General features: G+C 42.4%; 1 protein-coding gene across 3 annotated transcripts in view; it reads left to right on the top strand.

The window, feature by feature from the left end:
• Nucleotides 1-11,606, top strand: part of LOC143295676 (fermitin family homolog 2-like) — a 32,465-nt gene extending 20,859 nt beyond the window's left edge. For all 3 annotated transcript variants that reach the window (XM_076607294.1, XM_076607292.1, XM_076607293.1), the window contains 7 exons: nucleotides 1,252-1,359; nucleotides 3,673-3,911; nucleotides 4,901-5,025; nucleotides 6,226-6,341; nucleotides 8,773-9,003; nucleotides 10,188-10,334; nucleotides 11,244-11,606. In XM_076607294.1, coding sequence (XP_076463409.1) covers nucleotides 1,252-1,359; nucleotides 3,673-3,911; nucleotides 4,901-5,025; nucleotides 6,226-6,341; nucleotides 8,773-9,003; nucleotides 10,188-10,334; nucleotides 11,244-11,534 — 1,257 coding nt within the window. In that variant the 3' untranslated portion in view covers nucleotides 11,535-11,606. The remainder of the gene's footprint in view (nucleotides 1-1,251; nucleotides 1,360-3,672; nucleotides 3,912-4,900; nucleotides 5,026-6,225; nucleotides 6,342-8,772; nucleotides 9,004-10,187; nucleotides 10,335-11,243) is intronic.
• The last annotated feature ends 7,418 nt before the right edge of the window (nucleotides 11,607-19,024 follow it).

The raw sequence follows: 19,024 nt of genomic DNA, 5'->3' as shown, positions 1-19,024 counted from the left end.
CTATTACTGTTTGGTACGGAAACATTTTCAAGGCAGAAGTTGCAGCACTTAAGAGTAAAAACTGCCACCAAGATTACCGGGGCTGATCTATCTTCTCTAGAAGACATATATTATCAGCGGCTACTCAAAAAAGCAAAATCAGTCAGCCAGGACGAATCACATCCAGCTTTTGGGATTTTCGAGATGCTCCCCTCTGGTCGACGATACAGAAGTTTAAGGACAAAAACAAGTCGCTTCGCCAATAGCTTTTTCCCCAAAGCAGTCAATGCCCTGTCTCTCGAACAAATCCAGTGTGATAAATAGAATTGTGCAACCAACAACCATCTAGCTGAATATCTAGTCATCAGCCTCATCCACATGTTATATGCAGCTTCTGTTCAAACGTGTGTGTGTGTGTGTGTGTGTGTGTGTGTGTGTGTGTGTGTGTGTGTGTGTGCAGTGCGTGCATGTGTGAATATGCACAAGTTTTTATATTGATATGCACTTGTATGTATCTTATTTCTACTGTATCTGTGTTTGTGTATGATTTTCGATTTATGTTCGTATCTTGTTATGTACTACCCCCCCCCCCCCAATATTCCTTGTGACCCTGGTACACTTGGTAATAAAGACATATTCTATTCTATTCTATTCTAACAGGTTACTTTATCATTTCAAAAGAGAAAACTAATCTCACATTTGCTGATAGAAAGACGACACAATCAAAGAGTATTAATTTCCATCCACAGAACAACAAACTTTGACTATCCAATAAAAACAGAAATTCATAATAAACAAAATCTTTGACACAGCACAAGCACAAAGCATTGCCGTTAGAGAGCTGGACAAAGTAGACAGACGAGACGGTTATGAGCGTGGTGGCTTTGTTTTTAGAGCCCCCCCCCCCCCGTCCCCTCCCCCTGCCCCTTCCCACTTATTCTTCCCTTCCCACGCGCCCACCCTCACCCCATCCCCACTCCACACACAGACAGACAGACACACACACACACACACGCACACACACACACACACACGCACACACACACACACATATCCCCCCTCCCCTCCCCCCAGCTGCCCCCCAAAATAATCCAAAAACACAAACACAAGCAAACACACTCTAAACAGCACCACCCCCACACACCCACAAGAGACAACATAAAACAACAACAGCAAAAAACCAACCAACCAACCAAACAAACAAAACAACAACAACAACAACAACAACAAAAACACCCAACAACAGTTACCTTACCCTGTGTCTGTTTTCAGTATGACGCTGTGCGGATCAACCAGTTGTATGAGCAGGCCAAGTGGTCCCTCATCTCTGAAGAGATTGACTGTACTGAGGAGGAAATGATGGTCTTTGCTGCGCTGCAGGTATGGTGATGATGAGGAGGATTATAGTAATAGTAATAATAATAATAATAATGATAATAATAATAATAATAATAATGATAATAATAATAATGATGATGATGATAATGATAATGGTAATAACAATGTTGATAATGATAGCAGTAGTGCCAGTAATAGTAATAATAGTAATTACTAAAGTACTGTTACTGCTACTGCTACTACTACTAACATACACGTCATAAGTATGCTTCATTAGTGTTATTATATGCTTCATTATGAATAAATGAATAAATAAACAAATAAATAAATGAATACACGAATATATACATAGATAAATAAATAACAACAATAGACATGGCATTGTGTGGTCGTACCAAAAATGAATAAGCAGATACTTGTATTATATATATATATATATGTATATATATATATATATATATATATATATATATATATATATATATATATATATATATATCTGTCTTTTTGCTTCAATGATTTCCCGATCAAAATCATACTGAATAACCGATGGAAGTGTTTTTTTTTTCTTTTGTCCCCCTGAAAGAAAAACAACAAACAAGCAAAAGACTGGTTTAGCTTATATGGATCAATCCACATATTTTGACGCCTCTTTGAACCTGGAACTTAGCTGTACCCCCTCTCGCTTCGGCAGTTCTATCCTTCAATGGCAACATTGTTCACATACAGGTGTTCGCTTCTTTATATAATTATCTATCATTACTGATAATGAGTATTATGTTGGGATGCGTTTCGTTTTCTGAGGCTTCGCGATAAGGCTGTGCTCTGTGTTTCCTCTCATAATATTGTTTTGGCAGTGGTCAGGCCTGTGAAATACAGGCACCTGCTGTGTTGCTCGACTGGCAACTCTTTGGAGAATACGCTCCTTAGACACATGCATAGGATGAATGATTGTATTGTGTTGCTGTGCTTCCTTGTTACAATGGGTTTCTGTGTGTGAAAAAAGTGACCCGCCTTTTCTTTAAGAGAGCGCATCCGTACAGTGTAGTGCAACTCTTAAGTTTTGTTGGTTTTGTTTTTCTGTCTGCGTGTTGGTTTGTTTCCCTTATTCCATTCCATTCTGTTCCATTCTGTTTTATTTTGGGCTGTTTTGTTCTGTTCTTTCCTATATATCTATTCTATACTCTATTCACAAGCACTTATGTACATATGTATGTATCCGAAATCCTGCTGTATTGGTGTTTATATATTTATTTACTCCCCCCCCACCCCCGCCAAGTATTGTATTGCATTGTATTAGTCTTGTCACAGCGGATTTCTGTGTGTGAAATTCGGGCTGCTCTCCCCAGGGAGAGCGCGTCGCTATACTGAGAGTGCCTCCCATTTTTTTTTTTGCTATTTTTTTCTGCCTGTAGTTTTATTTGTTTTCCTATCGAAGTGGATTTTTCTACAGAATTTTGCCAGGACAACCTTTTTGTTGCCGTGGGTTCTTTTACGTGCGCTTAGTACATGCTGCACACGGGACTTCGGTTTATCGTCTCATCCGAATGACTAGCGTCCAGACCACCACTCAAGGTCTAGTGGAGGGGGAGAAAATACTGGTGACTGTGGGTTTCGAACCACTGCGTTCAGATTCTCTCGCTTCCTAGGTGGACGCGTTACCACTGGGCCAACGCTTCACGAGTGGCACTGCACTGTACGGATGCGCGGTCTTTTAGAAAAAGCGGGTCACTTTTTTAAAATTTATACACAGAAATTCACAGTAACACGAAAGTATAGCAAAACAATACAATCATTCATTGTACGCGCGTGTCTTAGATCGTATTCCCCCCAAAGTTGTCGAGCAACACAGCAGGTGCCTTTATTTCTGGTGCCCTCGGTACTTGGTATAATAAAGACACATTCCATTCAGTTCTATTCCATTCCATTCTGTTTTCATTCCACATCTAATCCCACTCTGTTCTCTCTCTCTCTCTCTCTCTCTCTCTCTCTCTCTCTCTCTCTCTCTCTCTCTCTCACCCACCCTCCTTCAGTTAAGTAATCAGTCTTTATTGTCTGTTTATTTCCGTATCTCCTGGGCTGATGGCCACATGTTCCAAGATGTGTAAACGGAAAACCAGTCTGTCTATGTCCATATCCATTTTGTGAACGTCTCAGTGTGTGCGCGTATGTGTGTATCGGAGAGTGTGGAAGAACATTTTGCATGTGTTTTAGTGCTTTTGATTTCCCCTTCCCCCTTCCCCTGATATGAGCAAGGCTTAAGTCAATAAACCATTTGTCTTGTCTTGTCTTCTCTCTCTCTCTCTCTCTCTCTCTCTCTCTCTCTCCCTTTCTCTCTCACCCACCCTCCTTCAGTTCCAAGCCCAGCAGCAGACAGGAGTGCCCCAGACGCCTCCGGAAGAGGACGGGGTGGACAAGGGTCCTGGCCCTCTGCCCGTGGAGAAGGACGAGGTGGGGGAGGCTCTGGCGGACCTTCAGAGCTCCCTGGAAGGGTCCTCCCTCTCCTCCCCCTGTGGCGGTGGAAGCGGTGGTGGTGGTGGTGGTGGGGACCTCACTCACATCCCGGAGCTGGCCGACTTTGTCAAGTTTTTCAAGTGAGAGAGGGGATGGAGGGGTGGTGAGTTTGGTGGTGGTGGTGGTGGTGGTGTGGGTGGCTGGGGTTTGGCGGGGAAGTGAGTGGGGGATTTTTTGTGGGCGGGGGGTGGGTGTGGGGGTAGTTAGTGTGGGTTTAGGAGAGGATGTGTGTTTTGTTGTGTGTATATATGTATGTATGTTTGCAAGCATGTTTGTATGAATGTTTGTGTGTGTGTGTGTGTGTGTGTGTGTGTGTGTGTGTGTGTGTGTGCTAAGAGGACGGTGTCTCTCGCACATGCGTGTTTATGTGTGTGAGTTTATTTGCCGCGTGCGTGTGTATGTGTGTGCGTGTGTATGTGTGTGTGTGTGTGTGTGTGTGTGTGTGTGTGCGCGCGTGTGCGTGTGTGCGTGTGTGTGTGTGCATGTGCGCGAGTGAGTGAGAGAGAGAGAGAGAGAGAGTGTGTGTGTGTGTGTGTGTGTGACTGACCGACTGACAATAAGTGTGAATATATAGCAAATGACTACCAGTTATGTTCTTTCACCGTTGTCCCACTGGGCCCAAGAAGCTGATCCTCAAGAGCTAGGAGGTGTGCGTGTGTGTGTGTGTGTGTGTGTGTGTGTGTGTGTGTGTGTGTGTGTGTGTGTGTGTGTGTGTGTGTGTGTGTGTGTGTGTGTGTGTGTGTGTGTGTGTGTGTGTGTGTGTGTGTGTGCTTGCCTCTTTGTATTTGTGTGTGACCGATTGATTGAATAGAAATTGTTTAACAAAGGATCAGCTAGGCCGCTCCTTTCATTCCTATGATGTTCCACCACCAGGCCCAAGAAGCTGACCCTGAAGAGCTACAAGAGCTGGGAGGGATGTGGGAGTGTGTGTGCGTGTGTGTGAGTGTGTGCGTGTGTGTGAGTGTGTGTGTGCTTGCGCGCGTGTGGGCGTGTGTGTGTGACTGACTAGAAATTGTGTAACAAATGACCCGCTAGGTTTCCTTTCATTCCTACGATGTCCCTCCACCAGGCCCAAGAAGCTGACCCTGAAGAGCTACAAGAGCTACTGGACCACCTTCAAGGACACCCACCTGGCCTTTTACCGCAGCCAGGAAGAGGCCTCGGGAACTCCCGTCTTCAAGATCAACGTAAAGGGTAAGGGGTTTGTGTGTGTGTGTGTGTGTGTGTGTGTGTGTGTGTGTGTGTGTGTGTGTGTGTGCTTGCAACAATTCAGTAGTCCCTGCTCATATCGAAATAAAATCACGTGCTCAAAAAACAACAACAAAAACAAAACAAAACAAAAAAAAACAGAGGGTAAATGGTCTTATCAGTACACCACAACGCACAACACATGCGTACATGCATACATGCATACATACATACATACATACATACACAGGCGCATATACACCAAGCACGCAGATGCACACACACACACACACACACACACACACACACACACACACACACACACACACACATATATATACAGACATAAATCTATACACATGCACACAACAAAAAACAAGAACAAACAACAACAGCAAAACACAAACAAACATCAAGAACAACACACACACATATTTAAAAGGCCCTGTTGCAGAACATAATACAATGCAATTTTAAGTGAAAATTGCTGTTATCTCAGCCGTTTAATCATGTGTGTGTCTCTGTGTGAGTGTTGGAGTGTAACAGTTGTAGTATTGAGAGTATGTTTCTTTGTGAGTTTTATGCATTGCGTTTTTATAATATTAGTGATTCTGTTTTACGTTTCTACTACTTTTTAAATGCTTTCTTGTTTCACTTTAGGTACTGGATTGTAAAGCGCTTAGAGCTTGCTTATGCTTGTATGATAGCGCTATATGAAAATAAGATATTATTATTATTATTATTATTATTATTATTATTATTAATGCAATACACACCCACATACACACATACGCACACACACACACACATGCATTCACGCACGAGCACGGATGCGCGCCTGCGTACTTATATGCATGCATATAAATGCAAGCATATACACATGCATGGACACACATGCATACACACTCAGACAAACAGACACACACACACACACACACACACATTTTCATTTTTCCTTTTGGTGCATATTCCATTTTCATCATATATTCATCAATGTGTATTGTATGTATGTGAATGTGTATGCGTGTGTTTGTGCATTCGTTCATGCGTTAGATATTTGTCAGTTTTGCGTGAGAGCGCGCGCGTATGCTTGTGTGTGTGTGTGTGTGTGTGTCTGTGGGTGGGTGTGTTTGCGTGCGCATGTGTGTCCGTGTGTGTGTGCATTTGTACGCACATGCTTGCATGTTCGCGTTGCGCGTGTTCCAGGCTGTGAGATACACCCCGATGTGAACCTGTCCACGAAGAGGTATGGCATCAAGTTGTTCGTGCCAGACACTGACACTGACGACGGAATGAGCGAGATCTACCTCAGGTTTGACACAGTGAGTGCAGATTGGGTTTGTCAGTTCTTTCACCCCCCTCTACCCTGTCTCAGTTGCCTTATTTCAGTCTTTTGCCTTCCACGTATCTTTCATCTCATCATACTTTAAAGTATTTACTCATGAGTTTATTTTGTTTTATTTCTATTTGTATTTTTTGTCACAACAGCGTTGCTACACTGAGAGCGCCATCCATTTTTTTTGCATTTTTCCTGCGTTCAGTTTTATTTGTTTTTCCTATCGAAGTGGATTTTTCTATAGAATTTTGCCAGGAACAAGCCTTTTGTTGCCGTCGGTTCTTTTACGTGCGCTAAATGCATGCTGCACACGAGACCTCGGTTTAACGTCTCATCCGAATGACTAGCGTCCAGACCACCACTCAAGATCTAGTGGAGGGGGAGAAAATACTGGCGACTGTGCCGTGATTCGAACCAGCGCGCTCAGATTCTCTCGCTTCCAAGGCGGACGCGTTACCTCTAGGCCATCACTCCACGTATTTGTTCAATTCAATTTGACTTTTTTTTTTTTTTGTTTGGGTGGGCTCTCGAGGCCTGGCAGATATCTATCTATTCGTTTTGATTGTCATTCTGGTTTCATTTTAGGCTGAGGTTTTATGTATGCCTATTTGAGTTTGTCAGGCCAGATCAGCGCGTTGGTTGTTTTTTTGCGAAGGATTGGCAGATGTGGTGTATAGTTTATGCTATTCAGTCAGCAGGCTTTGACAGCCCCTTGAAACAGAAACTTGAACTGCTGTGTTCTGATCGCTATTAGGCCTTCTTGATCGGATTGGCTTCAAGCAATGCTCTCTCTCTCTCTGTATATATAATATAATAATAATGGTATTTATATAGCTCTGAATCTTGTGCAGAGACAAATCAAAGCGCTTTCGCACCAGTCATTCACACTCATGCATAACTCTAAAACTGTAGAAACTAAAGACAAGGAAGGGCAGGCAAGTGAGGCTATTTTGGGAAGAGGTGGGTTTTAAGGCCAGACTTGAAAGAGCTGAGTGTGGAGACTTGACGAAGCGAAAGAGGAAGTTCATTCCAATCGCAAGGTCCAGAGACAGAGAAAGAACGGCGGCCAACAGTCGAGTGTTTGAATCTGGGTATGCGTAAACAGAGTGGATCCGAAGCCTATCGTAGTGAGCGAGATGGAGTGTAGAGGTGAAGCATCTATAACACAGAGTGCTGATCTTGTACTTTATTCGGTGTGGGACAGGGAGCCATATATATATATATATATATTTATATATTTGTCAGCTTTAATCACAATTATCCACATGCAATCATCACACTTTCTCCAGTTTGTTCTTGGGGGAAAATGCCATTTATTCCGTTTGTAAAGAGGGAGAGAACTTGTGCGTTGCTGGAAAGTTCATGTCAATTCGCCACCAGCTGTCCAGGGGAAATAATCTGTTTTTTGAAGACTGGATGGGGAGCTGTGAAATTGAAACCCTTTTGTTGTTCTGTTAGATTGAATGTCTTTCTGTCTGTCCGTCTGTCTGTCTGTTTGTCTGTCATTAGTTGTTGTTGTTGTTGTTGTTTAAGTGTAGATGCATTTCTTTATTGCACTTCTCTTTTTTTTTCTTTTCTTTTTTGCTGGCTGTTTTCAGTTCTCTGCTTTTGTATTTGATTTGATCAAAACTGTGTCGTGCATGTTTGCATGCATGGATATATGCATTCGTGTGTGTGTGTGTGTGTGTGTGTGTGTGTGTGTGTGTGTGTGTGTGTGTGTGCGTGAGTGAGTAAGTGAGTGTGTGTGTGTGTGTGTGTGTGTTTGTGTGTGTGTGTGGTGTTTGTGTGTGTTTTCTTGTGTTCATGTCTGTGAAGATGCTAATGTTCTTTTTTTTTTTTTTTTAATGTCCAACCACAGTTAGATTCTAAACAAAATATGCGCTTGCGCGTGTGTGTTTGTGAGTGTGTGTGTGCGTGCGTGCGTGCGTGCGTGCGTGTGTGTATGTGTGTATGTGTGTGTGTGTGTGTGTGTGTGTGTGTACTCGCGCACACGCGCGATCAGTTGGGGGTATGCGTGCGTGTACGTCATTTTATGTGTGCGTTCGCACGGGTGCGTTCATGCGTATGTGTGTATGTCTGTATGCGCATGTTTTTTTTTGTGTGTGTGTGTGTTTGTGTGTTTACCTGTATACGTAGATGTGTCCCCAGTGTGTGTGTGTGTGTGTGTGTGTGTGTGTGTCTGTGTATATACATGTGCGCGTGTGTGTGTGTACGCGTGTCTCCCCCGCCACCCCCCCTCTCATCCCCACCCTTTACTATAAATACCATAACATCTAACACTGTCTCCCGCGCCCCCTCCCGCGTCCTCCGCCTCCCCCCCCCCTCCCGCGTCCTCCGTCCCCACCCCACCACCCCATGCACCCACCGATCCCCCCACACACACCCCCCCCGCCCAAACCCTTGTTAACTCACACCAGGAGACCCAGTACTGCCGGTGGATGTCGGCCTGCAAGCTGGCCTCCAAGGGCCGCACCATGTGCGACAGCTCCTACGAGGCGGAGGTCAGCGCCCTCCAGACCTTCCTGGCCATGCAGCACCCCTCCTCCGCCTCCCCCTCCTCCCCTCCCGCCCTCGACCCCTCCCAGGTGGACATCCACCCTGAGGACTTCGTCGCCCCGAGGTTCTGCAAGAAGTTCAAGACCAAGTCGGTGAGTTTGTCGACCTGTCGGTCGGTCGGTCGGTCGATCCATCCTTTTTTGTTTTTTGTTTTAGTAGTTTAAAAACTGAAAACACACACACACAAACACACACACACACACACACACACACACACATACATGTTGATGCAGACACAGACACACATACTCACACACAAGTACGCTTGCATTCACACGCATGCACAAACGCACACACGCCATGCACACACACACACACGCACACACACGCACACACACGCGCGCACACACACACACACACACACTCTCGTGCGCATGCACACACATATACACACAGACACAGCAGCAGCAGTAGTACTAGTAGTAGTAGCAGTAGTAGTGTTATATTATTGTTTATTTGTTTTTACTTTTGATTTTTTCTTCTTTTTTTTATACTTCTTGTTCTTGTACTTGTTGTTCTTCATCATCATAATCACCATCTTCTTTTTCTTCTTCTCATCACCATCATCGTCATCATCATCATCATCATTATCATCATCGTCATCATCATCCATCAATCATCATCATCACATCATCATCCTCATCTATTTATGTATTTATTTATTTATTTGTTTATTTATTTTCTTCATATTTTTCTTTTTCTTCTCATCATTATCATCATTATGTCTTTTTTTTTTCTTTTCCTCGCTTTTCATTCTTTTTTGCCCTAAAGGGCTGGATGTAAAAAAAGCAGCAGTGCGTACTCCACTACCCTCGTGAAATAAAAATTCGTTTCGTTTCGTTTCGTTTCATCATAATCATCATCTATAATCTATTTATTCATTTATTTGTTTATCTATTATTTTATGTATTCATCTGTCAATTCATTTACTTACTTATTTGCTTGGTTCGTTCTTGTTTTTTGTTTATTTATTTATTTATTGTATTTATTTATTTATCTATTTATTTATCTTATTTTCATTTTCATTATTATTATTAATTAATTAATTTTTTAATTATATTATTATTATTATTTATTTATCTATTTATTTATTTATTTATTATTTTATTTCATTTATTTTTTCTCAAGGCCTGACAAAGCGTGTTGGGTTACGCTGCTGATCAGGCATCTGCTTGGCAGATGTGGTGTAGCGTATATGGATTTGTCCGAACGCAGTGACGCCTCCTTGAGCTACTGAAACTGAAACTGAAACTGTTTTTTTGTTTTTTTTACCCAGCTGGTGCAGCGCGTCATGGAGGCCCACGCCAACGTGCGGACCCTGGGGCTGACAGACGCCAAGATGGCCTACATCAAGGCCTGGCAGTCACTGCCCGAGTTCGGCATCACCTACTTCCGTGTCCGTATGACCAACTCCAAGAAAGAGGTGTGTGGGTGGGTGTGGGCGTTTGTGTGTGTGTGTGTGTGTGTGTGTGTGTGTGTGTGTGTGTGTGTGGGTTGGGTGTGGATCGGTGTGTGTGTGGGGGGGGGGAGGGGGAGGGGGGGCGCGGGGAGATCTGTGTGTGTCTCTGTATGTGTTGTGTTGTGTCCGTGAGTGCGTGAGTGTGTGAAAATGGTCAAGGATTTTTTTGGTTTTGTTTACATGTTACATAGTTGGGACAAGAAAGAGAGTGTTCTTGTGGAGATGAATCTTTTCTCTGTCTTTCTGACTGTCTGTCTCTGTCTGCCTGTCTGTCTGTCTGTCTCTCTGTGTTAGCAGGCTTGTAAAGGAGTCTCTTTATCTCTCTGTGTCAACGGGTGTGTAAATAAGTCTCTCTCATTCTCTCTATCTGTCCACACAGATATGTAAAGAAATCTCTCTAGCTCTCTGTCTGTCTGTGTCCACACAGGTGTGTAAAGGACTCTCTCTCTCTCTCTATCTCTGTGTCCATACAGGTGTGTAGAGAAGTCTCTCTGTCTCTGTGTCTACACAGGCGTGTAAAGGACTCTCTCTCCCTCTCTCTCTCTCAGTCCCTCTCTCCCTCCTGGCCACACAGGTGTGTAAGAAGTCTCTCTGTCTCTCCCGTCTCTGTTTCTACACAGGTGTGTAAAGGACTCTCTCTCTCTCTCTCTGTCCACACAGGTGTGTAAATATGTCTCTCTGTCTCTCTGTGTCTACACAGGCGTGTAAAGGACTCTCTCTCTGTCTCTCTCTCTGTGTCCACACACAGGTGTGTAAAGAAGTCTCTATCTCTCTGTCTCTGTGTCTGCACACAATTCACTTTGACTCTTTAAACGTTCTGATGCCCCCCCCCCCCCCCCCGCCAACCCCCCCACCCCCCAAAAAAAACGCCAGGAGCTCATCGGAGTGGCCAGCAACCGGGTGATCCGAATGGACCTGCACTCTGGCGACTCCCTGAAGACGTGGCGCTACAACGTGCTGCAGTCGTGGCGCGTCAACTGGGAGAACGGCACGGTCATCCTGGGCTTCGAAGGCCAGAACGTCACCTTCGAGCCCCTGGAGTGCTCCTGCAAGACGGTGCACGAGTACATCGGCGGCTACATCTTCCTCTCCACACGCGCCACTGACAAGAGCCAGTCGCTGAACGAGGAGCTCTACCACAAGCTGACCGGGGGGTGGTCTTGAGGTGGGGGGGTAAGGAAGGGGTCGATTGATTTGTTGTTTTTATTGGATTGTTTTCTTTCTTTTTTTTTCCCCCCCCTGTCGTTGAACGAAGAAGAATTGTACCGCAAGCTGACCAGCGAGGGGGGGGGGGGGGGGGGGGGAGCACAGGTTTTTTTTCTGTTGTTTAATTGTTTCTTGGTTTTTGTTGATGTTTTTACTGTCAGCTAAGGCAGTCGTTGGGTGGCTATGGGGGGCGGGGGGTCTTTCTGTTGTTGTTTAATTGCTTTTTTTTTTCTGTCAGCTGAGGCAGTCGTTGAATGAAGAAGAATTGTATCACAAGTTGACCTGCCTCGATGGTCTTGAAGTGGTGGAAGGAGAGGTCTTTCTGTTGTTGTTAAATTGCTTTAAAATTTTTTTTTTTTTTTCTTTTTTTTTTTGCTGTCAGCCGAGGCTGTCGTAGAAGGAAAAAAGAATTGTACCGCAAGCTGACCAGGGGTGGTCTTGTGGTGGTAGACGGGGGAGTGGGGAGGGGGCGGAGCTGAGCCAGTCCCTGAGCGAAGGAAGAATTGTACCACAAGTTGACCAGGGGGCGGCGTGGTGGTGGTGGTGGTGGTGGTGGTAAGATGGGGGTGTAGGGTATTTTTGTTGTTGTTGTTGTTGTTGTTGATTTTATTGTTACTGTTATTTGTTGTTTTTGTTCCGCGTGAAGCTGAATGAGGAACTGTTCACACGCTTTGACACCTTCAAACTGAACGAGTAACTAACTGTATCACAATCTGACCAGATGGTCATGAGATGGATGGCGGTGGCGGGGTGTTGGGTGGGGGTGGGATTGGGGGTGGCTTGTTGTTGTTATTGTTGTAAGTTTATTTCATTTTCAGTTTCTTCTGTTTAATCTGCGAGAGTCAATGCTGAAAAAAAAGAACTTTATTACGAGTTTACAGATGCTTTGGGGAAGACGGGTCGGGGGGTGAGGGGGGAGGGGATGGGTGGTGGAATCTGGTCGTTTTGCTGATTTTTGTTGAAGCTAAGAATTATTGTACCACACGTTTACCAGAGGAAGGAGGTGCTTGTGGTCGCAGTTGAATAGTTTACTGTTTCAGCTTCAGATATAATGAACACTGTGACGCATACTTTGCAACATGGGGGTAGGGGTGTGTGGGTGGGGTGTCTTTCAACTGATGTTGTCGTTATTGTTAGCTGAAACTGAGGCAGATGCTGAATCGATAGTTGTACCACAATCATACCGGGGGGTGGAGGGGAACGGTCTTGTTTTTGTCATTTTTGCTTTTATTCTGTTGAATTTGCGAGATTCTTTGAACAAAGAACATTATTCCGAGTTTATGTGGTGGTTGTCGTGTTTTGTGGTTTTGTTGTTTTTGTCTGTTGTCACAGCTGAACCAGTCGCTAAACGTAGAACTGTTTGTTTGAAAAAAGCTTCACCGGAGGCTGTACATGAGATGGAGGGTCTTGTTGTTATTATTTCTTTGTTGTTGTTGTTTTTGTGTGCTGAAATCGAGTCATTCGCTGAACGAAGAAATGCACAATACGTTCACAGATGGGTGATTGTAAAATCGGGTTTCTTTTTTCTCGTTTGTGTTTCTTTTATTTCTTTTTTCTTCATCTTTTTTTGTTTTGTTTTGTAGAAGCTGTGAGAGTCGCTGCTGAACAAAGAATTTTGTTACGTGTTTACGGGAGGGTGGTCGTAAGATTTTTTTTTTTTTTTTTTTTGAGGCGAGGGGGTTGTAGGTTTTTTTGGTGGTGGTTTTTTTTTTTTAAGCTGCTTGTCTCTGAACGAACTTTTATTACGAACATACAGGGGAGATGGTAGTGAGATTAAAAAAAAACGTCTCTTGTTTTTTTCATAAGCTGCGAGTCGCTGACGCCATCATCGGAGAATAATCATGAAATGCTTTTCTTGCTTTGTTAGTTTTTGTCTTTGCTTTTTTTTTGGAGTGGGGTGGGGGGTCTGAAGCTGCGAGTCGTGGACCATTGTCCCCAGCTGACATGAAGTTTGGAGTTATAAAATGTGTTTATTTTGATACTTTTTTTTTCTTTTTAAGTTGAGAGACTTTGTTTTTGTTATTGTTGTTGTTGTTGCTGCTGCTGCTGCTGCGGCCATTGAGTTGGTGCTGATTTGTTATGTTATGATGTTTTTGTTTTTGACTTTGCTGAAAGAACCACGAGGTCAGATAGCATTCTCTTTGGTGGTGAGTTTCTTTTACAGTTCATTTATCTGGACATTTTTGTTTCTCTTTCTATATATATATATTTGTTCATTTACCTGTTTTTTAATTAATGTATCAAAATTTTCTATTTCGTTAACTATCTTATCTGTATTCACTTTTTTTTGTCTATTCGCGCCATGCTTTTTTAATAAAAAATATGTGTATGTGTTCTGTCAACTCTTTTCAGATCATATTCATTTCATTTTCCCCTACCCCTTCTTTTTGTAATGTTTTTTTGTTTTGTATTATTTCATTCTTTTCCATTCGATTGTCTTTCGCTGTATTCAGCTGTATTCCATAACACTGCACACACCTGTGAAGATGAAGATGATTGTACATAGGCATTCTCATCATTGTCACCTTCATTGTTGTAAGTATCCTTGTCAATACCTACATTTTTTTTATGTTACGGTATGAGAAGAGGGTGTGTCGTGGCAGAGTTGGTTGGGCGTTGGACATCTGATCCAGCGTTCTCTAGTGATCAGAGTTCGAGGCAGCCTTTAAGCATTGTGTCGTGTCCTAGGAAAAGGCGCTTTACTCCTATCTTTATCACTCTACCCAGGTGTGAATGGGTACCTGACTTCGGTCTGGGATGGTTTATTAATAGCAGCGGAAGGAGAGGATTGGGCCCCGCCTTCCTGTGCCCAGCCCTAGACACAGTGGTAAGGAATTCACTTCCCCTATGGTCGTGAAGGATGGGAGCTTTAATCTTTAACAACCTTCAAGGGGTGCTGATACTAGTCGAATGTTTTCGGTATTGATTCTCTAATTTTGTTTTACCTCCTATCTCCAGGAAACGGTTAACTCACTCAGTACGGCCAGTCCTCTCTTCTCCTCTACACAGACCCCTCGGATGTCCAGTGGGTGTCTGAATGACCCAACTTTTAGCTTCCGTCGTCAGAATTGTGGTTTTCTTTGTCAACATTTACCTCTTCAGTATAAGAGCCTTCCAATTGCAATATTTTGATGATGGTAACTGGGGTGAAACGCTGTTAACGTCGTCTCTTTCGCCGTTCGTATGGAGAGAGTTAAACAGTTAATGTTTTGGGTGTGTAAATATCAAATGTATCGTCCATTAGAAATCACCATGTTCATATTTATTTCCTCATATCATACACAACTGAAAAAGCACTGGGGGTTTTACTGCTAATTTGTTATCATGCCGGAGTGAAATATGTTTGTGTGGTAGCTTGTATGTATCAGCTTCTGTTATATGCAACGTGTTTGGGAAGGCCTGGATGTATTTCAGTTCATATGGTATTTATTTATTGAATAATCAGTTCATTTGATTGATGGCTATTTTGATAATACATTTTTTTTCTGGTAGATTTATTTGTTTATCTATTTTGTTGGTTGACTTATTGGTGTCCTTATGTCTTCATTTTTTTTGCGCTTAGAGCTGCAGGGTAAACGCTGAATAATGGACATCGTCATTATCATCATCATCATTACTGTTATGATCATCATCATCACCGTCATTATTTTTATTATCGTCATTATCGTTATTGATCTGTATATTGGTATCTTTCGCTGCTGACTTTTGAAGAAACTCCACTCTTCACCTTTTTTATGTAAAGTCTGTGATTTCTTCTGTAACCAGTGTACCGTTAAAGTATGCAATTGTGATATTACGTGTGTAATAAAAAAAAAAGTAAAGAAAAAAAGAAGCAAAAACCAAAAACAAAAATCGCAGCATAAATAGCGCTGTTGTACATTGAACTGACTGAATATTCACTGCTTCAGCTTTAGACGTACTGAACCTTGTCATGGATAAACTGATATTATGATATTGTATTATTTTATGTATTATTGTATTACTCTTTCTTGTCACAACAGATTTCTCTCTGTGGAATTCGGGCTGTTCTCCCCAGGGAGAGCACGTCTCTTCACTGAGAGCGCCATCCATTTTTTTTCCTGCCTGCATTTTTTTAGTTGGTTTTCCTAAGTGGATTTTTCTACAGAATTTTGCCAGGGACAACCCTTTTGTTGCCGTGGGTTCTTTTACGTGCGCTAAGTGCATGCTGCACACGGGGCCTCGGTTTATCGTCTCATCCGAATGACTAGCGTCCAGACCACCACTCAAGGTCTAGTGGAAGGGGAGAAAATACTGGCGACTGTGCCGTGATTCGAACCAGCACGCTCAGATTCTCTCGCTTCTCAGGCGGACGCGTTACCTCTGGGCCATCACTCCACTAAACTGTCGCTTTTTTTTCTACTGGAACTCTTTCACCTCGTTGGATTATCCTGAAGCCAAAACATTACAACTAATAATTTAGTAGTTGTGTAATGTCCTGGCTTTAAGAAGAGTCAAACCCTGCCCTAATGTCCAAATTTTTGACAGATGGCTGATTTTTTTGTGTTTGTTTTTGGAATCGAATCGGTTCCACCATGGGTGATGATATTTGGATTGTAGAGGAAAAGACGAGACGGGGGCATAGGGTATGGTAGTGACAACAATTAATAACACACGCGAGCTGTCAGAGTCTACTGATCTGTGACAGACTGAAAGCAAAGCAAATTGATTTGTCTTGCACTCAGACAAGCGGCCGGGCAGACGCACAGACAGACACGCATGCATCTTTGTCTATACTGTGTATGTGTGTGTGTGTGTGTGTGTGTGTGTGTGCGTCTGTGTATCTGTGTGTGTATGTGCGTGTGTTTGTGTCCATCTGTGTTAACCCCTTCACTACTAAATCTTTCGTGAAGTGAGATCAATGTGATATGATTAATTCTGCTGATTTAAGGCTATACCATCAAAAGAGAGGTCCCCAAAATAGGGAAAACATAGACTGGTAAATGACATTCTGACATGTAATCTCAATGCTATCCCAGTGAGGTGACAGCCCTTTTCTGACGAACATTCTTGTCACCAGCAGTCATGGGTGTTAAAACAGTGTGTCAGTCACACAAAATATACGGATTAACATGATGATGATGGTCTTTGAAGTGTAGTTACCATAATTGTATGTACTAGATGCCTGATGCACACCTCAGCTACCTTACCTGTTGTCTATGATACTGGCGTTATGGATTTGGACGAAAAACGTATATTTCTGATTCATACTCACCTCCTTTGCTTTAAAAGCTGTTTGATATTTATATTGTGATACAATGTGTGTTTCATAGTATTTTTTATACATAAGGACTAATTTGTCACGTACGTTCTTGTTTCATGTCATGTCATGTCATCTATTTTTTGCAGCATTCACACACACAGACACACACACACACACCCGCGCGAGTGCATCCCCCAAACACATAGAGAAGCACACTAGCGCTCATGCATAGATGGTACATACTTCTTTTTTACAGTTAGGCTTGTCAAATACTTTTTTGGATTTTATGACAAATACAATTTTCTTATAAATAGACATATTAAATCAGGTGCTTTTTCTAAATAGATATTTTTACATCGATGAAGAACGCTGACATATGTATATATATATATATATATATATATATATATATATATATATATATATATATATATATATATATATATATATATATTCATGATGTAAACTTATTTCACATACGAGCACTGCAGAGGACCAGATTTGCATAACTGTTCCTTTCCCACTGATCAATGCTTGTCAGTGATAATTTTTCCCCTAAAAAAAAAAAAAAAAAAAAAAAAAAAAATCAATTTGTCCCACAGTTATTTATGTTCATGTAAATTTCTCCCCCCCCCTCCTACAAACAACAGCAGCAACAACAACAACAACCATAAACAAAAACAAACAAACAAAATACAACAACAAAAAACAAACACACACACACACACCCACCCCCTTCCCCCGCTCCTCTCTCTAGCTCACACACACACACAAACCAAAAATATTAAAAAAACCATCAACACACAAATCAGTTATGTCCTCTTATCTGAGTATTGTCTGTTAATTTGTTCCCTAAATAATCCATCTGCTTCCTCCCTCCCCTAGTCTGTTTCTTGTGCGGATAATTTTGTTGCGTCCCACGCAAGGTGATTCATTTTGTTCGTAATCAGTTTATTTTCACTTTTTTTTTACCTCCCATTTTCTGCTTCATTCATTCATTTGGTACACATAAAAAGACTGTCGCTATTTCTTATTATTACAGTTATCTTTTGAACTGCTGTCATGAGAGGAGGCTTTGTATAAGAAAGTTGTGTTTGAAAAAAAAACCACCCTGTCTTTCTGTCTGTGCTTGCCCCCCCCCCCCAGCCCCCCTCGACCCCTTCCGCCCCCCCCCCTCTCTCTCTCTCTCATTTTTGGTTTTTGATGTTGGATTTGCGTCCTCCCTGCCCTCTAAACACCACCCCCTTCATCCATCTGTCTTGCTGTTTTTCAGTATTGTAAACATTGCATAAGAAAGTGTGTTTTTATATTTCCTGTATTTCTGTCTGTCTCTGTCCACCCCTCTATCTCTCATTTTTTTGTTTTGTTTTTTATGTCGAATCTTGGTCCCTCTACCCTCTACACACCATCCCCTTCATCCATCTGTCGTGCTGTCTTTTCAGTATTCTAACCCTCTCCTGTATGTCATTTTCATGATTCGTTTGACAGTCAAGACATTGTGTTCATCGTTTGGGTAGAGGGGGGTTATTTGTTCTCTCCATTATCCCTGTCTGTCTGTCTGTCCGTCTGTCAGGACCTGTCCTCTTTCCATTCAATATTTGTCCCGATCTGTCTTTTGTCCATCTCTCTATCCCTGTCTTTCTCTCTTGTCAGTCTCTCTCCGTCTCTTTCTCCATGTCTCTGTCTGTTTCTGTCTCTCACTCTTATTGCCATAATTCTCTTTTTGATATATTTTTTTCTTTTCTTCACTCATCTGTCTTGATCTCCGTGTACCCCCCGGCACTCTCCCCCCCCCCCCAACAACTCCCCATTCCTCACCCAGGTCATTTATCGTTAAAACAAATTATCTGTAAAAGGAAAAAAGCTCAATAAATATGTCGCTGGCTGCTTCTGTGAACATGGTGTCATTGTTTGTGTGTGTGCCAGAGCTGCAATAATACGTTGTCATCGTTTTTGTTTGTTTGTTTTTTTGTTTTTTTCTGGACATAGACTTCTCCATCGGAAATGGATGTAGTCAAAGAGAGAGAGAGAGAGAGAGAGAGAGAGAACTCCAAGTCGATTGAGAGTTATTGAGAGTAAAAGAATAAGCTGCAAGATTATTTCCACCATGCCCTCCTAGAAATCGTGGAAAAAAAGAAAAAGAAGAAGACTGAATGAATAAATTTTATTTACTGAGTGTAACAGAGTAAGCACGTAGTATTTTTTTTTTAATCCAGCCCTTGAAAGA

This window comes from Babylonia areolata, chromosome 21 (genome assembly GCF_041734735.1).
Source record: "Babylonia areolata isolate BAREFJ2019XMU chromosome 21, ASM4173473v1, whole genome shotgun sequence".
Taxonomy (NCBI): Eukaryota; Metazoa; Mollusca; class Gastropoda; order Neogastropoda; family Buccinidae; genus Babylonia; species Babylonia areolata.
This window is presented reverse-complemented; position numbering and strand designations above follow the sequence as displayed.